Genomic DNA, 19,574 nt, shown 5'->3' with positions numbered 1-19,574 from the left:
TGGCTTTGCACAGGGCACTATATTACCAAGGTATACTCCTGGAGCTCATATCCCTTTCCTTTCTGACAAGTATATTTCATAACAGACCCAATGTGCTGCAACTGTGGAGGAATCTCTACTTTCTACACGTCGAGAACCCGACTTTCCAAAAACGTCGCAGGCAGGCCACCATCGCCCTGAGCTCTGTGGGGAAAATAAATGCTAATTGCAGAGGGAAATTGGGCGATAAGGGCTCGAGCCGCAGTTCTTTAAGACTACAAATGGAACATGTTGCTAACAGAAAAGGTACCTAAGAGAAAGGGGGAAATAAACAAAACACCACAGAAATGGAGGCTCAGATACACTGCACTCCAGTGGCAGCAAAATGACACACCTTTCCCTCTGAATGCATTGTGCACTGTCGACATAACAAATATGACAACGAAACAAGTTTTGATTTGATCAGTAGGCTAGCAGTAAACATTATACCACAGCACAAGGCTTGGCTTTCTGATCTATAGGCAAGCAAGACTGTTCAGCACATAGCTTGGCTCCCACACCCTTATTCAATATTGATTTCAATTACTTTACTGCTTAATTCTCTCTTTTTAGGATTGCCCCAGTGTACAGTTTGTGCCGCTATTCAGCACTAGGTGGAAATGAGCTCCAAGTCACGCCTGCCTGTGATCACTGTGAGTTGAGCCATCCTAGCGAGATCTGTCTTTGGTTATAGTTCAGACCTCATTCCCAAAATGTACCATTTAAATTACAAAAACAAAACAATACCTTGACATGGGGGGGGGGGGATAAATAAAACTAATGATCCGGGGAAGCAGCAATTGTTTGCTAAGTATGTGTGATGGCCTGGGATTCGGACTCGGATGCTGAACATGAGGGATCCCAGCCTGCACAGGAGTCCCCGCCTCCAGAACCAGCTGAGCCGGGGCTGGGGCTTGAGCCTGAAGGGTCCTCACCTGTGCTGGATCCTCAGGTGCAGGCATCAGGTGAGTCTGCTCTGGCTCCTGAGGTGATGGAGGACCCATTGCCTGCAGGTGCTCCACTCTCAGCCCCGTCGGAGGAAGCTGAGGTTGCCTCTGGGTCCGGTAACCCTCCAGCCTCTCCTGAGCTGCAGAGGCTCAGGGCAGAGAGGTGGAGGGAACTAAGTTCCTGCAGGAGGAGTGCTCACCTCCAGGCCAGGAGAGGCAAGTCACCGGAGGATTGGGGCCACCCTTTGCCTTGGGGCAGATAAAAGCCGGCCAGCCCCAGTCCCAAGTTGCGGGAGCAACATGGTTGGTTGCTAGTTCCTGCCTGAACCCTGTCCTGCTTTCCTGCCTGAGCTCCTGACCTGCCCTGGCTCCCTGCTTGCAAGCCTGTCCTGGCTTCACCTGACTCCCTGCCCTGCCCCCAGCATCAGCTACTACGGACTGCCTCCATGTTGCACCTTTGACCACAGACCAGACTTGGACCTTGCCTCTCAGGTAACCCACGGGACCAGCACAGTATGGCTGTATTTGGTGCAGAAGTGCCAAATCTCAATCTGTGCCTCCCGCACAGATCACATTCGCCACCCGAGCGTCCACTGTACAAACCTGTGCATTTTAGGATAAAATGGGTAGAAATCTTTCTTGGTAAAACGCATGCATAAATGCATATTTTGTATTTTAAAAGCATTAAATATAGCATGAATTTTCATCTGTGTTTTTTTGGGGGGGGAGATGTGGGTGGCGCTGTGGTCTAAACCACTAAGCCTCTTGGGCTTGCCGATCAGAAGGTTGGCGGTTCAAATCCCCGTGACAGGGTGAGTTCCTGTTGCTCTGTCCCAACTCCTGCCAACCTAGCAGTTTGAAAGCACACCAGTACAAGTAGATAAATAGGTACCACTGTGGCGGGAAGGTAAACGGTGTTTCCATGCGCTCTGGTTTCCATTACGGTCTCTCATTGCGCCAGAAGCGGTTTAATCATGCTGGCCACGTGACACAGAAAGCTGTCTGTAGACAAACCCCGCCTCCCTCAGCCTGAAAGCAAGATGAGCACCGCAACCCCATAGTTGCCTTTGACTGGACTTAAATGTTTAAGGGTCCTTTAACTTTTACCTTTGCAGATTGATGCACATAAGTTGTCAATAGATTGATCAGTCCATACCTGAACTAGACATAAGGTAAATGGACCCCTGACCATTAGGTCCAGTCGCGGACGACTCTGGGGTTGCGGCACTCATCTCGCTTTATTGGCCGAGGGAGCCGGCATACAGCTTCCGGGTCATGTGGCCAGCATGACTAAGCCGCTTCTGGCGAACCAGAGCAGCACACGGAACTAGACTTATACCTCCCAAAATGCACATAGATTCATGTGAACTGAAAAGCGGAAAAGTCAACGTTGCAGATTGCATGTGCTGAGCCAATGCATATTGGGCATAGCTGTCAACTTTCCCCTTTTTTTAAGGGAAATTCCCTTATTCCGAATAGAATTCCTCGCAAGAAAAGGGAAAAGTAGACAGCTATGGTATTGGGATGTTTTGCATGGATCATCTCCTGAACTGGTGAATTTCCAATGTGGAAGTCGACAGACACAATCCCAACACATGCGCACAGATGCGGGCTTTCATCTGCACACACATGCGGAATGTCGGCATAAGACTCTTTCTTTGCCTATGGCTAGGAGAAATCTGTCTCCTGAAAAATCTTTATGTGGGACAAGAAGCTATGTGGAACAACTGATTGGTTCAAAATTGGGAAAGGAGTACAACAAGGCTGTTTATTGTCTCCCTGCTTATTTAACTTATATGCAGAATTCATCGTGCGAAAGGCTCGGCTGGATGAATCCCTAGCCGGAATTAAGATTGCCAGAAGAAATATCAGCAACCTCAGATATGCAGATGACACAACCTTGATGGCAGAAAGTGAGGAGGGATTAAAGAACCTTTTAATGAGAGTGAAAGAGGAGAGCGCAAAATATGGTCTGAAGCTCAACATCAAAAAAACGGTCCCATCACCTCCTGGCAAATAGAAGGGGAAGAAATGGAGGCAGTGAGAGATTTTACTTTTTTGGGCTCCATGATCACTGCAGATGGTGACAGCAGGCACAAAATTAAAAGACGCCTGCTTCTTGGGAGAAAAGCAATGACAAACCTAGACAGCATCTTAAAAAGCAGAGACATCACCTTGCCAACAAAGGTCCGTATAGTTAAAGCTATGGTTTTCCCAGTAGTGATGTGTGGAAGTGAGAGCTGGACCATAAAGAAGGCTCATCGCCAAAGAATTGATGCTTTTGAATTATGGTGCTAGAGGAGACTCTTGAGAGTCCCATGGACTGCAAGAAGATCAAACCTATCCATTCTGAAGGAAATCAGCCCTGAGTCCTCACTGGAAGGACAGATCATGAAGCTGAGGCTCCAATATTTTGGCCACCTCATGAGAAGAGAAGACTCCCTGGAAAAGACTCTGATGCTGGGAAAGATTGAGGGCACAAGGAGAAGGGGATGATAGAGGACGAGATGGTTGGACAGTGTTCTCGAAGTTACCAGCATGAGTTTGACCAAACTGCGGGAGGCAGTGGAAGACAGAAGTGCCTGGCGTGCTCTGGTCCATGGGGTCACGAAGAGTTGGACACGACTAAACAACTAAACAACAACAAGGAGGAATGGGAAAGCTGTTTATGAAAAAACTGACTTCAGCTTACTAAAAAGAGAACCATCTTCTGTGAGGCAGAAAGAAGGACCATAGTTCAGTGGCACAGTGTCTGCTTTGCGTGCAGAAGATCTCTGGTTCAGTCCTCAGCATCTCCAGATAGGTTCTGAAGCCCTGAAAAACCACCGCCAGCCATTGTGTCTATAATGAATGGTCTGAACTTGGCACAAGGCAGACTCCTAGGTTCCGAAGGTCTTTCAAATTGACATTCACTTCTCAGCTATTTCCGGGAAGATTGTGTTTTCCATCCACACACACCACAACATCATAAAAAAGCAATTTTAAACACATTTGCACATTGTTAACTTTTGTGTACGCACTGCAATCATGTAACAATACAAAACGGAGCGTGCCTCAGCAGGAGACTGTTTCCGAGCCGTCCTAGCTCAAAGAGTGTGTATTAAAAAACAGGGGTTTTTTCCATTTTACACTTAAGTACGGGTGGAGGGTTATTTGGGCAAAAACATCTCTATGCAATCAAATTGTAGCTCCTTTCCTATTGGAGGGAGTTTATGCTGAGTCACTTTAAAGATCTCAAAGCACTGAAAAATAAGAAAATGACAAAATGAAAGAAAATGACAAAATTTCTTGTTACTGGAAATCTTTAGCTTAATAATCCAAACTTGCTATTTGTATATCCTAGTTATTCCCCTATGGATGCTTCATACACATGCAAGATCAGCCTGCTAACTATTGTTTCTACAACTGTTTGAATTATATTCCAATTCATTTAGCAGAAGACAGATTCTGAATTCACACACACACACACACACACACACACACACACACACACACACGTCACTCTTACTGGTCCTTCTAACATGCTACTCACAAGGAAAACTGAAGGATGGAATTCAGTGTAGTCCTAAATGGAGTAAGTGCCTAAGAATAAGATCTATTTGCATAACAGAACTTTCCCCCCTCTGTTGTGGGGTTTCCCTGAGAAGATTTAGGGGGTGTGGAATGGGGGAGATGCCCCATTGTGCAAGCAGACCTTGTGCCATGCATGAAACAACTTTAAGTGGATGATTGCTATATTTTTAACACAGAGACCGCCAGGGGCTTAGGCTGGAATAGCTCAGTTGGTAGAACATGGCACTCTTAATCTCAGGGCCGTAAGTTCAAGCCCCATGTTGGGCAAAAGATTGTGGCCCCTTCCAACTCTGCAATTGTTAAAATTATACAATTCAAATGAGAGAACTAATCTGTGAGAACGTATGCAGACGAAGCTGCAGGCGTCAGAATTTATGCAATAAAAATCAACTCGGGATCTTGAATGACCTAACATAACTGCAGAAATTTTGCTTTAGAATTCTACTAATCTAAGCATCATGTTCTTCACAGGGATATGCTTCATGAACATCCATTGCCCTGGACTCATTCAGGATGCAGAGTAGGATATCAATTCAATAAATAAGCAAATAAATATAGAATAATTTTGGAGCACAATATGCAGAAGCAAAATGAAATCTACTGTGTGTTTAGCTGTTGACCGCTAGTTAAACTGTGACAATCTGTTCGCTCCAACAGATTGCTAGCACCCAAAAGATTGCTAAATTTGACTATCTTTTGCCTTGACTCGGGGATAGCACAATCCTATACAGGGCCACTAAAAAAATGAGTCCCACTGAATTCAGTGAAACTTTTCCCCAGGTAATGGTGCATACAAGATTGATGCCCTAACCCACACCAGTTTTAGAACCCAGTTTTAATAGCAGCTTGAGGGCTCTGTGGAAGCAGCTAATGAGAGGGAAACTCTCCTTAGGGAACTTTTAAAGGAAATCCATGGGCAACTTAGTTGGAAATTTGTTTTTGTTTTGTTTTGTTTTTTAAAAAAGTTCTCATGAATATCCACCAGCGTTTTACTGCAAATTTCCCCTAATATAAACATCTGTATGCAACTTTGGCCTGATATACACATTTTGGCAACTTTCCTTACTATTCATCTTTGTTTATAATTTTCATGAGTGTATGCATTTTTTTAATGCACACCTTCAGGAGCGGACTTTAGTAAACCTTTGTCATAGGGTGCCCTGTGCAAGGCCAAATTTGGCACCCCCAAATGGATCTTCTCAAGTGTGGATCTTCTAAAATTTGCACTCACACTGCCCTAAATCCAGTGCTGCACCTCGCCCCAGTTTCTGTGTTTTTGGCCTCACAACCTGGCTGGAGAACTGCATTGCAAAATTCGTTCAAAGTCCTAATTTCAAAGGATTGACTGTGTTTCAGTTCTTGCGTTGCTTCCGAATGTGAGAGCATGGTAGGTTCACCTCCCAATGCAATCTGGGACCGTCTCTCCTTATATGTCCCACAAAGGAACTTACGGTCTTCAAACAAAAACATATTGGAGGTCCCAGGCCACAGAGAGGTTAGGCTGGCCTCAACCAGAGCCAGGGCTTTTTCGGCTGTGGCTCCGATCTGGTGGAACACTCTGTCACAAGAGACTAGGGCCCTGAGGGACTTGACATCTTTCCGCAGGGCCTGCAAGACAGAGCTGTTCCACCAGGCCTTTGGCCAGGGCACAGCCTGAATCCTTCCTTTGGTAATCCTCACAGAACTCTAGCCCAATGGTTGCCATTAATCTGATTTGAATTAATTTCAGAATGAAATGATTTTAGAATTGTTTTATCATTTTACTGTTGTTAGCCGCTCTGAGCCCAGCTTTGGCTGGGGAGGGTGGGATATAAAAAAAATATATTATTATTATTATTTCTCCCCCAGCCCTAGAGACATTAGATGCACTCTGGGCCACACAGCTCCATCAAGATCCATTGGGCAAGAGGAGGTCTTTGGAACTGTAGCTTTTTAGTTATGATACATTTTCAGGCAGAGCAGCCGGGTCATTGTGGGTTTCCTGGAAAAGAAATTTGGAGAAAAGGCTCAGGAGGAGGCACACCAGTAATGGACAAGCCAAGGAAGAAAATGAACAATTGATCTTGTAGCATGCAGGATCAAATGGCCTGGAGCAACAGAAAACCACTCTTGTTAAGAATCCTCTACGGAAGCTGGTGGTTCTTTGTGTATTTTGTTGTATTTTCATTTTCTCTAACTCCTCACAGGAATAGAAATGCCAGGTGATATTTAGCTCTTCGCCTCCAATAATGGCTTTTGGTTATTGTAAAAGGAATAGAATTATCTTCTCCTGTCTAGTCCAATATTAAAGCTGTATAAATCAGTGCTATGCAGGCTGGGTCTCACTGTGCTTCGCTGCTGAAGAAGTGCAATAGTGTAACTTTCTAGCCTTCATTTATTCCCTGTTTCAGCTTCGGCACTGATTATTAGCTTCTTTTTCTTTTTCTTCCCATGGAAGTATCATGTGTAAATTATGAATCCAGTTCCATCATGGCCCTACGGACCTTTTCTCTGTACGCATCATTTATTTTATGCTTTCTTCTTCTCCACGTAATTGTGTTGGAAGAAATGCAAGAGAAAAATTTCTATGTCTCAAACTCACAGAGATCCGACAAAGTCACTATTCCAGCTATTATATCCCTGACCTCCTCAGAGATATTTCAGTCTGTCTCTGAAGAGGGGTAAAAAAAAAAACCTGGTACAATTTTATATTTATTTTTCAATTTTGAAATTGCATATGTTCTTGAGAAAGGATGCAGGCTTCATTAAAACATGCCCTGTTGCTATCAAGCATACCTGCATTTAAGCCAATTTATCTGTGGCTTTTCTTTATCTGGAATTAATGAATTTAATTGACTGCCAGGGGCTTAGGCTGGTAGAGCAGTTGGTTAGAGGAGATTAAAAATCTCATGGTTGTGGGTTCAAGCTCCCTGTTGGGCAAAAGATTCTGCCATTGCAGGGGGTTGATTAGATGATCCTTGTGGTCCCTTCCAACTCTACAATTTTATGATTGTTCAAATTATACAATTCAAAGGAGCTAACAAATCTGTGCGAATATATGCAGACCAAGCTGCAGACATCAGAACCTAAGATCAGCTCTAGATCTTGAATGACCTAACATAAATAACCATACGTGAGAATATTTTGTTTTACTAGTGGCTCTCCTTTTTCTGGAATTAATTAATTTAATTGTGCTCCAATCAAATCTTTAAACAGATGACCAAGTGATAATGAAATAGTAAATTGTTACGAAAGAAAAACGGGTATGTGAAAATAGAATCAGTGACTCCTGTTTGGGAGATTCTTTAAGGGACAAATGCTATGCTGAGCTACCCTTCACAATTCACTCTCAATTCCTTTACACATGTTCATTCCCAGGGAGAGAGAGAGGTGAGTCTTCAGATCTACAGTGGTACCTCGGGTTAAGAACTTAATTCATTCTGGAGGTCTGTTCTTAACCTGAAACTGTTCTTAACCCGAGGTACCACTTTAGCTAATGGGGCCTCCCGCTGCCACTGCGAGATTTCTGTTCTCATCCTGAAGCAAAGTTCTTAACCTGAGTTACTATTTCTGGGTTAGCGGAGTCTGTAACCTGAAGCATCTGTAACCAGAAGCGTCTGTAACCCGAGGTATCACTGTACTCTATGGAAGCTATTTTAGTATAAACCCAGTTCTCTTGACAATAGTGACCGCTCCCCACATAAAACGGGGGGCGCCCTTTGCGTGGACGCACGCAGCTCCTGGATCTGGAGCGGCTCCATCAACACAGGCTTGGATTCGCCTTCCCTCAGGTGGGATACCTGGAGGTCTCCACCTACCTCAGTCAGTTGTCCAATCCCGCCTGGGGGAAGTGTTGCCAAGGAGACCAGGCCAGGTAGGGGAGGGACTACCTGCCCACACAATCTTACCTGGGAATCCTCACTTGGTTCCAGAGCTTCTCCCACCCTACCCACCCTCAGTTAAGTCTTATTTTGCAGGTTAACTTTTCTTCACAGGTATGCGGACCCTACTACATCAAGGTCGCTGTTAAAGGGCCGGAAAGGAATTCCCCTGCATTGGCAGGTTTTGCCTTTCCCGTAGCAAAATGTCACAACTTTGGCGGTATCAGGCCTTGGGCGGAATCCTTTAGTCTATCTTCCTCTTTGCAGCGGCGATACCAGGGTTCCCCGTTAAAGGGGTTTCTGAAGGGAGGCTTTGACCGTACACCAAGAGGTTGTCATTGCTCTCCCCTGCGGCGGAGTAACGGGGGCGACCATCTCTGCTTGAACATATGTTCTCCAGAGCCAGCCCACCCCTCCACACACACACACACTGGTGTTCCCTAGGTCCCCGGCTGGGGACTGGGGAGGGATAACGCCCAAAGCCTGAGCCAAGGTCTACCCACATCTGAAATATAATAAAGTTGTGGCCAATTTAATCCCATAGCACGTTGTCTTGAGTCGTTATTTCACATGACGGGAGGGGCTGCCCGGGATCTGGGGGACTCCGCCTGTCCACGCAATGATCTTCCACACCCATGAGCATTCTGCCACGAATCACATTTTGAATCCATGAGGTGGACTCATGGAACAATTCATACACAGGAAAGTGTTTAATTGGAGTAGCAATTGGCTTACCGATGACCCTCTGAACTATCCTATTAATGATTTCAAACCCATTAATGACCATTCTGTCTATGAGTGACCCATTCTGACAATGGGCATACCAGGGAGTATCATCTTGTTATTGTGTAGTGTTACGCAGCTTGAACCTTTGTAGAGATAATTACTTAAGAATGTCAAGATGACCACAGTTAAAGGGCAGCTTTCTTAGACCAAGACAGTCTGAGCCAATGTGGTGCAGTGGTTGCAGTGTTAGGCTGGAGAGATGCAAGTTCAATACCCCACTCAGCCATGAAACTCAGTGGATGACCCCTGACCAGCTCTCAACAGAATCATCCTCACGAGACCTGGCTTCCGGAACGCCGCAGCCACGGGAAGGAGCGCGAGCCTGCCCTTCGGGGGAGTCTCGAGCAACACGGAGGTCTAGAGGGGTCACGAAGGCTCCGTGAACCTCGTAACCCCAGGAGGAGTATCCTGAGGGTCAAGGTACCCAGCGACGCTGCTCAAGCTCCCCTGTATTTTCGGCGTTTAGCAGGGTTTGAGCTGCAGCATGAAGGGGATGTAACAGACTCCGTGTTGTGAAGCCTCAGGCTCCGTGTGAAAGCGGTGAACCTCCGACAACAGTCATAAAACTGGGAAAAAGCAAACCAACTAAGCTGATAGAAAGATTAACTAAAGAACCCAGCGTAAAAGGATTACAAGAGGTAAAAGGCGAAGGAATCCACTACCGGCGGTAAGAGAAAATGGAGTACAACGTAAGGCTGGGAGAGAGGGAAAAATAAAAAAAGCTGCCGCTAAGTGGTTGTAGAAGAGAGACCTCAGATACAAAGTATAAGGACTCTGAGGCAAAGTAACAAACGAAAATATCTTAAGGGACTAGAAAGAAGTGAAAGGAATTTTTCTGTTCAACTTGGCGAGACAGCAGCACTAACGAGCTAACGACCGGGAGGAGATTGCAGGGGCGGTTTCTTGGCAATTAACCCCTTTGCATGCCGTTTGTGAACACGGTCTGAGTCAAGCAGCATATGCTTAGAGATTTTTATTACTTACTCCTCTTTATTATTTACACCTATTTGTTATTCACACCTCTCATATTGGAACAAAGGATAGAAACTGCTATTTTACTCGGGCCAGTTAAAAGAGTGAAAAACAGATCGGCAGCAGGAGGAGGGAAGACGCGGAGAGGCAGCGCCCTTCCAGTGACGTTTGGGAGGAAAAAGAGATTTGTTTGTCTGGAGAAAGCAGCAAGCTTCCGTACCAACACCTCATTTCTTGTTCTTCTCCCCGACATAAAGAGATATAACCTAATATTCTGGCTGGAGAAGAGGGGGTTTACTTTCTAGATTAATCCACTGCTACAGCGGAAAGAGACTGAGAACTTTTGGAAAGGTGGAAAGCGCAATCAGGACGGTTTCTTCTTTTTCTTTGGTACGGCACCTCCTTATTCTTAGCCCCCCCCAATGGCGGATAATCAGTAACTTAGGAGAACAGTTGTCGTGTGGCGTGGGGAGAGAGACAACTGGCCGTGAGACCCTACGGAAGATAATAGATCTAGGACTTGGAAAGTCTACAAGGCGCCACCGTGTGAGAGCGGAGGGGACTACTTCGGAAGGAATTTACGGGAAGAACAGAGAAAGCCAGCAGGGGGTTTCAGTGACTGCCAGGGGAGGGAGAGTTTTCAATATGAAAAAGGGGGTGGGAACGCCATCAGAAAGGAGGCCATCTAGACAAGAAGATGGGAAGGAGGGGAGGGAAATCAAGGACTATGACAGTTTAATGGTTGAGATAAGGAAAGAATTTAAACATAATGAGCAATATATTGAAAGAAAACTACTGGAAGTACAAGATACGCTGGACAAAAGATTGGAGGGGGTGGTGGGAGAATTAACAGGAAAAGTTAAAGATCTATCGGTAAGAGCCAAGGTGCTTGAGGACTCAATGAAAAGGGTGCAAAAAGACACGAAGGATAATAAGAGGGATTTGGACAGGATTAAAGTAGAAGTTAAGGAGATAGGTAAAGTACAGGAAGAATTGTTGGATAGTATGGCAATGACCCAGTTGAGACAGAATCAAGCAAACCTGAAATTTAGAGGGTTCCCAGAGGAGACAAATGAGAACATAAGATTTAAAATGGTGAAAGAGCTGGCAAGCTGGTTAGATAGAAAGGAAGAAGAGATAAGCTACTCGTTGGCAAATATTTTTCGGATAAAAACAAAATCAGCTAAAGCCAGGGGGAAAAGATTGCCAGGAGATGTATTAGTTATGTTCAATTCGATGGATATGAGAAATGAAATACTGAAACAGAATTATAACAAAAGGTTATATATTGGAGGAAATCCAATTATCATATACAAAGAAATTCCTTCGAGATTTCTTCGAAGGAGGGATGCCTACAAAAAATTAACTAACCAACTGAAGAAAAATGGGATCCTATATAGATGGGAATTTCCGGAAGGAATTTCATTCTATTTTAAGGAAAAAAGATTCAAACTGTCCAACCCTTCAGAATTAGAAAAATTTGCAAGAAGATATGAGAAAGAACTCGGAAAGATGGTGGGGGGGGAGGAGGAGGGTGAACGATCGGGGAGTGGGGACGGAGGCGGAGAGAGTGGAGAAGGAGAGAGGGAGACAAATTCAGGACAAGAGAGGGAAGGAGAAGAGATAGACGATAAAAAACAGTAGATTTAATTTAGACTTGTTATCTTATTATTTGCATATAAGTGATGGCTCTAAAAGTTCTGACCTGGAACGTGAATGGACTCAACAATAAAAATAAAAGGAACCAGATTGCGCATATTTTACTAAAAAAGAACCTCGACTTAATCTGCCTACAAGAGACTCACGTAATAAGAAAGCATGAGAGAATTTTAAGCAATAAGAGATTAGGATTGGATTTTGTGGCTTCAGATAGAGTTAAGAAACGAGGAGTGGTTCTATATATAAAGGAAAAACTTGATCCAAAATTACTGTATAAAGATGAACAAGGGAGAATGATTGTAGTACAGATTATGTTTCAAGGAGTAAAGATTATTGTCGTCGGACTATACGCACCTAATGACAGAAAAGCAGTCTTTTTCTCTGAATTAGGTATTAAGTTAACAGAGTGGATGGATCAAAAAATGATAGTGATGGGTGACTTTAATGGGGTGGTGTTACCAAATCTGGATAGATCAACAAGAAAACAAGAGATTAAGGAAGGCAAGCTACCACAGACTTTTTTTGATTTGGTTGATAATATGGGACTAATTGACGCGTGGAGATTCAAAAACCCTACTGTAAAACAATATACTTTTTTCTCAAATCCTAACCAGAGTTGGGGGAGAATAGATGGTATTTGGATCACTAAGGAATTGATACAGAACTTAATCAAATCTGAAATTCTCCCACAGACTATATCTGATCATAACCCAGTATATTTAGAGTTAAAGGGTAAAGAGGCTAGAGTACTTAGATGGAGAATGAACGAATCTCTATTTAATGATCAAAAGATAGTGATTAAGGCAAAAGAAACAATTGAAGAGTACTTCAAGTGGAATTTAAATAAAGGGACAGCTTTAGAAACGGTTTGGGACGCAGGGAAAGCCGTCATGAGGGGCTTTCTAATTCAGAAAAACAGCCATCAAAGAAAAGAAAAAGAGAAAAAGAAGGAGGAGATTTTAGTACAGTTAATGGAGAATGAAAGACAATTAACTTTTAAGCCAGGTGATGAGACTATAAAACAAAATATAAAGTTATTACAAGCCCAATTTTCTATGATAGTAAACCAGGAGATTGAGTGGAAAGTCAAAATGTTGAAACAGAAGAGTTTTGAATCCGCTAATAAAATAGGGAAATACTTGGCCTGGCAACTAAGAGAAAGGAAAAAACAAAATATGATCTGTAGGATAAGGGATGGAGATAAGATAGTGGAAGACCCAAATGAAATAAAAAGGTTGTTTCAGAAATACTATAAGGATTTATATAAAAGAGGTAAGGAGACAGGCTATGATATAGAACGCTATCTGAAAGAACATCATTTACAACAGATATCAACCGAAGAAAAAGAATTATTAAATCAGCTGATTACAGAGGAGGAGGTAAGGAAGGCAATATCAAAGATGAAAATCGGTAAAGCGCCGGGGCCAGATGGTCTGTCAGCCAAATATTATAAAGTACTAAGTGATCAAATAAGCCCAACCCTATGTGAAGTGATGAACAATACTTTAAAAGAAGGGAAGACCCCGAATACCTGGAAGGAAGCCTATATTACATTAATTCCTAAAAAAGATGTGGATGCCTTAGAGGTGAAAAACTATAGGCCAATTTCATTATTAAATAACGACTATAAACTGTTTGCGGATGTAATGGCAGAAAGATTAAAAAAAGTATTAAATAACAGAATCCATAAAGATCAAACGGGCTTCCTCCCAGGGAGACAATTGAAGGACAACGTAAGAAATGTGATAGATATCATTGAATATTTGGAAACTAGAATAGACAAACAAGCCGCTTTGATTTTCATTGATGCCGAAAAGGCCTTTGATAACGTTTCTTGGTGCTTCCTGACAGAAAATCTAAAAACGATGGGGCTGGGTGAAAGGTTTAGAAAAGGTATAGAAGCTATCTATAATGAACAAAAAGCTAAGCTAATAATAAATAACTCAACATCAGAATTTTTTGACATATCTAAAGGGACTAGACAAGGCTGCCCCCTGTCTCCTCTGTTATTTATAACAGTACTTGAAGTACTTACTAAGAGACTGAGAGAGGCAGTGGAAGTGAAAGGGATTAAGGTAGGGATTAAAGAACATAAGATAAAAGCTTTCGCGGATGATATTGTATTAACTCTAGAAGACCCAAAAAATAGTATGAAAGAAGCCTTGCAAAAATTTGAAGAGTTTGGAGCGGTATCAGGCCTCAAGATTAATAAAAATAAGACTAAAATGTTGACTAAAAATCTAACTAAGGAAGATATTGTAGAACTAGAACAAAAGATGGGAATTATGACAGCAAAGAAAGTGAAATATCTTGGAGTGTGGATATCAGCGAAAAATATTAACCTATATAAGGATAATTATGAAGTCACTTGGAAAAATATTAAGAAAGATCTTGAAATCTGGGAGAGATTGAGGTTATCTTTTCTGGGGAGGATAGCAGTTATCAAAATGAACGTTCTCCCCAGAATGTTATTTTTGTTCCAAACCATTCCGGTACTAAAAGGTCTAAAGCAGTGTAAAGAGTGGCAAAGAGCCTTAGCGAGATACATCTGGCAAGGCAAAAGACCACGAATAAAAATGAAAATATTGGTGGACAAAAAAGAAAGAGGGGGATTCTCTCTACCGGATCTAAGTTTATATTATGAAGCGGCGTGTTTATTGTGGCTGAAGGATTGGATAAGATTGGAAAATAGGGACATCTTGGACTTGGAAGGTTTCGATAACAGGTACGGGTGGCACTCGTACCTGTGGTACGAAAAGGTGAAAGTTCATAGAGGCTTTCTAAATCATATTTTTAGGGGACCACTATTCCAAGTATGGGAAAGAAATAAAAATATATTGGAAAGGAAGACACCTTGGTGGATTTCACCAATAGAGGTGTTAACTATAAAAAAAATAAACATGGAAGGGAAGAATGCCACCTATGAAGAACTAACTTGGAAGACAGATAAAGGGATTAAACTTAGACCATATGAAGAGATCAAAAATTTATTTACAGGGTGGTTGCAATACCACCAAGTAAATGATCTGCTAAAAGAAGACAAAAAGAAAGTAGGATTTGAAGATAAAAAATCTAAATTTAATGTAGAAGTTATAGAAGGTAAGAACAAAACACTGTCAAGGATGTATGATATTTTGCTGGAGTGGTATACAAAAGATGAGGAGGTGAAGGAGGCTATGACTAAGTGGGCGATAGATATTGGATATAACATCGACTTTGAGAGGTGGTTGGAACTATGGAACAAGAATATGAGATTTACGGCATGCACGGCACTAAAGGAAAACCTGTGGAAAATGATCTACAGGTGGTATCATACACCAGTGAAATTAGCGAAGATTTATAAGTTGAAGGATAAAAGATGCTGGAAATGTAGAGAGGTAGAAGGTGACCTCTACCTTATGTGGTGGTCGTGTTGCAAAGTGAGAGGCTTTTGGGAATTGGTTTATAATGAACTTAAAAAAATCTTGAAATATACATTTCCCAAAAAGCCAGAAGCTTTTTTGTTAGGAATGGTCGGTAAAGAAATTAAAAAAGAAGACAAGACCTTGTTTCTATATGCTACGACAGCTGCAAGAATTATGTTAGCACAAAATTGGAAATTAGAAGTAATACCTAACATAAGTGATTGGCAGGTTAAAATGATAAATTATGCTGAGCTCGACAGAATATCAGGAAGAGTAAGGGACCAAGACGAACAGAAATTTCATGATAATTGGAAGAAATATTTAATGTATATGGAATCTAAATCTCAGGTGACACTGGCGGGGTTGAAATAACTCTAACAGCGGGAAAGGCCTATGTAAAAGAGTTAAAAAGTACGCGACTATATAATTTATTCGATACTTACCAAAGGAGTGGAGGGAAGTCCAAGGCTCAGTTGAGACTAGTTCAGTTATGTATTTTATTTATGATTTGTGAAGTGGATATAATTTGTATAAGGTATGTGGTGGATTTTTTGTTTATGTTTTTTCTGGATATATGTGCAAATATGAATAAAAATTTATAATTTAATCAACAGAATCATCCTCACAAGCTTGTTGTGAGGTTAAAATGGAGGAAAAGATAACCGTGAAAGTTGCCTTGAGCTCCTTGAAGGGAAAGGAAGGATATCAATGACATAAACGAAAGAGGATATTTACACAGATGAAGTTCTTGTGGATTGTGGAGCAGATTTCCTGAATTATTATTTTTTAGTTTTTTATTTATACTTTTCAAATTTATACATTTCATTAGTTTTACAATCAATTTGACATTCCAAAATTTGACTTCCTTTCCGCTTTCTTAAATTTATTTTTTAATGTCTTCTGCATATCCAACCTCATTTAATTTGCTCATTTAATTATCTACTGTAAATATGTACTCATAAACTGCAGGTTTATGAGTACATATTTTACACTAATCCTGCTAATGTTTTTATCTGTTTACAGTTTATCTGTAAATATTCAATAAACCATTTCCATTCTTTTATAAAAAGTTCTCTAGCTTGATTTCTTATTCTTCCGGTAAGTTTTGCCATTTCTGCATATTCCATAAGTTTTTGTATCCATTCTTCCTTTACTGGGACTTCTGCTTCTTTCCACTTTGGGGCAAGGAACATTCTTGCTGCTGTAGTACAATTTAGGTTGTTCTGTCCCTATAATTCGTGAATTTGACATGTAGGGCGATATTCCACATGGAAGTGATGCCATATTTTTCATGTAAAGCTGCCTTATATTGATGGGCCAATTGCCTAACTCTAACCCATCCATTCAAATTGGCAGTGGCTCATCAAGGCTTTGGGCACAGAGGGGGATCTTTCACTGCCTTATAGCACATGTCAAACATTTGATTTCAAATTGTGGCTATAAGATGGAAAACCATTAAGAGACAACTTACCCTGGGGTCTTTTTCTAAGCGAAGCTGGTGCTGAAGACTGCGCCGCCTCCGACCCTTGGACATCCCATTGTGGAAAAAATGGTACCCATCCTCTACAAAGGGTAGCTGGGGAAGATTTTGAACAGTTAAGTATTAGATAACATGCTCGTACTGACCATCATGATAATCTACAATACAATCTCTATAAACAATGGGTCGAATGGGACTGGGCAACCTTAGACCTATGGGATCTGTCCTTGGGATGCTCCTCACACTTCCCTGTAGGCCATGACCCTCAATGACCCTGCTTTGAAGCCTCCTTGAGTGTTTTTGCCTGGTTGGAACGTTGACCTTGAATTCTGATCATACCTCTTTCCCAGTTGTCTGGGTGGAGGAGAATAAAGAGGAATTTATGAGTGCATTGGTACCTTGGTTCTCCAACTTAATCCATTCTGGGAGTTCATTCGACTCCCAAAACTGTTCAAAAACCAAGGCGCGACTTCCAATTGGCTGCAGGAGCTTCCTGCACTCAAACAGAAACTGCGTCGGATGTTCAGCTTCTGAAAAACATTCGCAAACCAGAACATAGCTGTCAACTTTCAGATTTGAAAATAAGGGATCAGCAGCCTCACCTGTCCCGGGGACAGTCTACAAGATATCTAACAATCCGGGATAGCAGTGGGAAGTAGCGGGAAATGGCGCTGGAATAAGGGAATTTCCCGCAAAAAAAGGGAAGGTTGACAGCTATGAACCAGAACACTTATTTCTGGGTTTGCAGCATTCGAGAGCCAATTTGCTTGACAACTTAGCCATTCGAGAACCAAGGTACCACTGTATGTGCAGAAGCTAGCCTAATGCACAAAGGCAAAGCTAACATTTGTTGTTCTACCACTTTTGTCTCTGGCCCCACCCACAAATGGCATGCGGTTGCACAGCACCAGATTTAGGGCAGTATGGGAGCTTCCTACACACAGGGCACTGCGCCAAGGGGGTGGGAAATTGAGATGACCCATAATTGAGAAGATCCATTTGGGGGCACCATTTTTTTTGCCTTGCACAGGGTGCTATATTACAAAAGTCTGCCCCATGGTTGTTTAGGGGCCGCCCCGAAGGGAATAAAGCTCTTGGGTTGAGAAGCATTCTCTACTTCCAGAGCAGAGCATTCAATCCCTCAAAGAGTCCTACATATTATAACCCAGAGGGGGAAGCAATAAAACTAATATCATTAAGACCAAATTGAGTCTTCGGCCAAGAATATCACACTTGTGCATGTGTAGCTGTGGCAACATAAACAGCAGCCTGCTTCTACATCTCCACAGCAAATTATGGTTATGGATATAGCACCATCCATGTACATTTTGCTTCACAAATGCAGAAGAAAATGTTACGCCCCTGCCTTGAGGAGCTTACAATCTAAAATTAAAAATTAAAGAAAGCTCATAAAAGTCTAAATCAGTTAGAATTTTGCTTTTATACGAATGCCTAGTTCCTGACTATGCTAGAAATATGGCGACATATACTGTATTTTCCCATGTATAAGGCTAGGTTTTCTTCCTGAAAAATAATGTCAAAAATTAGGGGGCCACCTACCCCCATTTTCTTAAATCTGAATCTCCAAAAATAGGGGGGGTCTTATACATGGGGGTGTCTTATAGACGGAAAAATACAGTAAATCTTGCATGGCATGGGCTGTTTTGATTTTCCACCAAAGGAAATGAAATCCTCCTCTATCCCGCTCTGTTTGTCATTAAAAAAAAAATTGTACATGGATCCCACAGGACACCTTGAATGTTACAGATCATTGGGAGCCAGGTCTGCCCAGCACTGAACATAAATCTGAAAACTTTTTCATTCCGCTCACAAAACACAGCTAGATGCCTGTGAAAACTGGACATTCAGCATGGCTCTCAACAATTTCCTCAGATGGAAAGAAGTGTTGACAAGGGTTTTACCTTTTCATAATGAGAGACTGGGAAAAATGCCTCACCACCCCATTGCAATTTTTAAAGCCCAAGTTGGGACTGATGGAGGTGATAAGGTCGTGCATTCTCCCTGCTTCTGTGCAAGACTAGCATGCAGGAATGAGAACATTCGTCTGACCGAGGAAAAAGTCCACACAAAAGGTGGCTGTTGCTTAGATGCGCTGTCCAATTTTCGCGCGAAAGATGTGGAATTAAATCTGCTGTTCCGTGTGCCCCCTTCAGAGCTTGGAGTTCCTCTATAGTCACATGGCAAAATATGCCAGCTATATCTATTGTTAGGGGAATTACAGGAAATTATTATAGAGGATCTAGGAAATCCACTCAGAGTAGTTGGATTACCATCTCTCCCACCCACTCGCTGCCCACAATTAAATATGATGCAATAACAGTCTGTGTTTGTGGAAAGGAACGACAAAAAATAAATAGTTTGAGATAATAATAATAATATTTTTAAAAATAATTTTATTATTTGTACCCTCCCCATCTGGCTGGGTTCCCCAGCCACTCTGGGCAACTTACAACACGTAAAAAATGGCAAAACATTAGACATAAAAAATTTCCCGATACAGGGTTGCCTTCAGCTGGGAAGAGGCACAGACAGAGTTGAGTTTTGAGTTATGTGAACTCCAAAAAAAGGCATCTAGGAATGCAGAATCTCTCAATCTCTCTGTCTCTCCAAGGTGAGGAAGCAATTAAGCTGTGTGTTTCCACCTATGCTCAGTGTCCATATTTGTAAACAAAGTCAAATGTCATAAGCATCCAGTCAAATGCCATAAGAAATGCAATAAATCTTTACTATCTTCTTCTTAGTGAACAGGGCAAGCCCAATATATTTTACAGCCTGAGGCAATGGGCAAGATGTCATTCTCCCCATTGCATGTACAGAAATTAGCCAGCCTGGCTTCCAGGTGGAAAAATCAAAA

General features: G+C 42.1%; 1 protein-coding gene across 1 annotated transcript in view; it reads right to left on the bottom strand.

Moving 5' to 3' along the window:
• PCSK2 (proprotein convertase subtilisin/kexin type 2) overlaps positions 1-19,574 on the bottom strand; it is a 135,785-nt gene that overhangs the window by 88,139 nt on the left and 28,072 nt on the right. Inside the window, exon 2 of the mRNA XM_083607280.1 lies at positions 16,691-16,795. Coding sequence (XP_083463406.1) covers positions 16,691-16,795 — 105 coding nt within the window. The remainder of the gene's footprint in view (positions 1-16,690; positions 16,796-19,574) is intronic.

Source organism: Podarcis filfolensis (genome assembly GCF_964270895.1).
Source record: "Podarcis filfolensis genome assembly, chromosome: 3".
NCBI classification, from domain to species: domain Eukaryota; kingdom Metazoa; phylum Chordata; class Lepidosauria; order Squamata; family Lacertidae; genus Podarcis; species Podarcis filfolensis.
The sequence above is the reverse complement of the archived record's forward strand: the minus strand, read 5'-3'. Positions and strand labels throughout refer to the sequence as shown.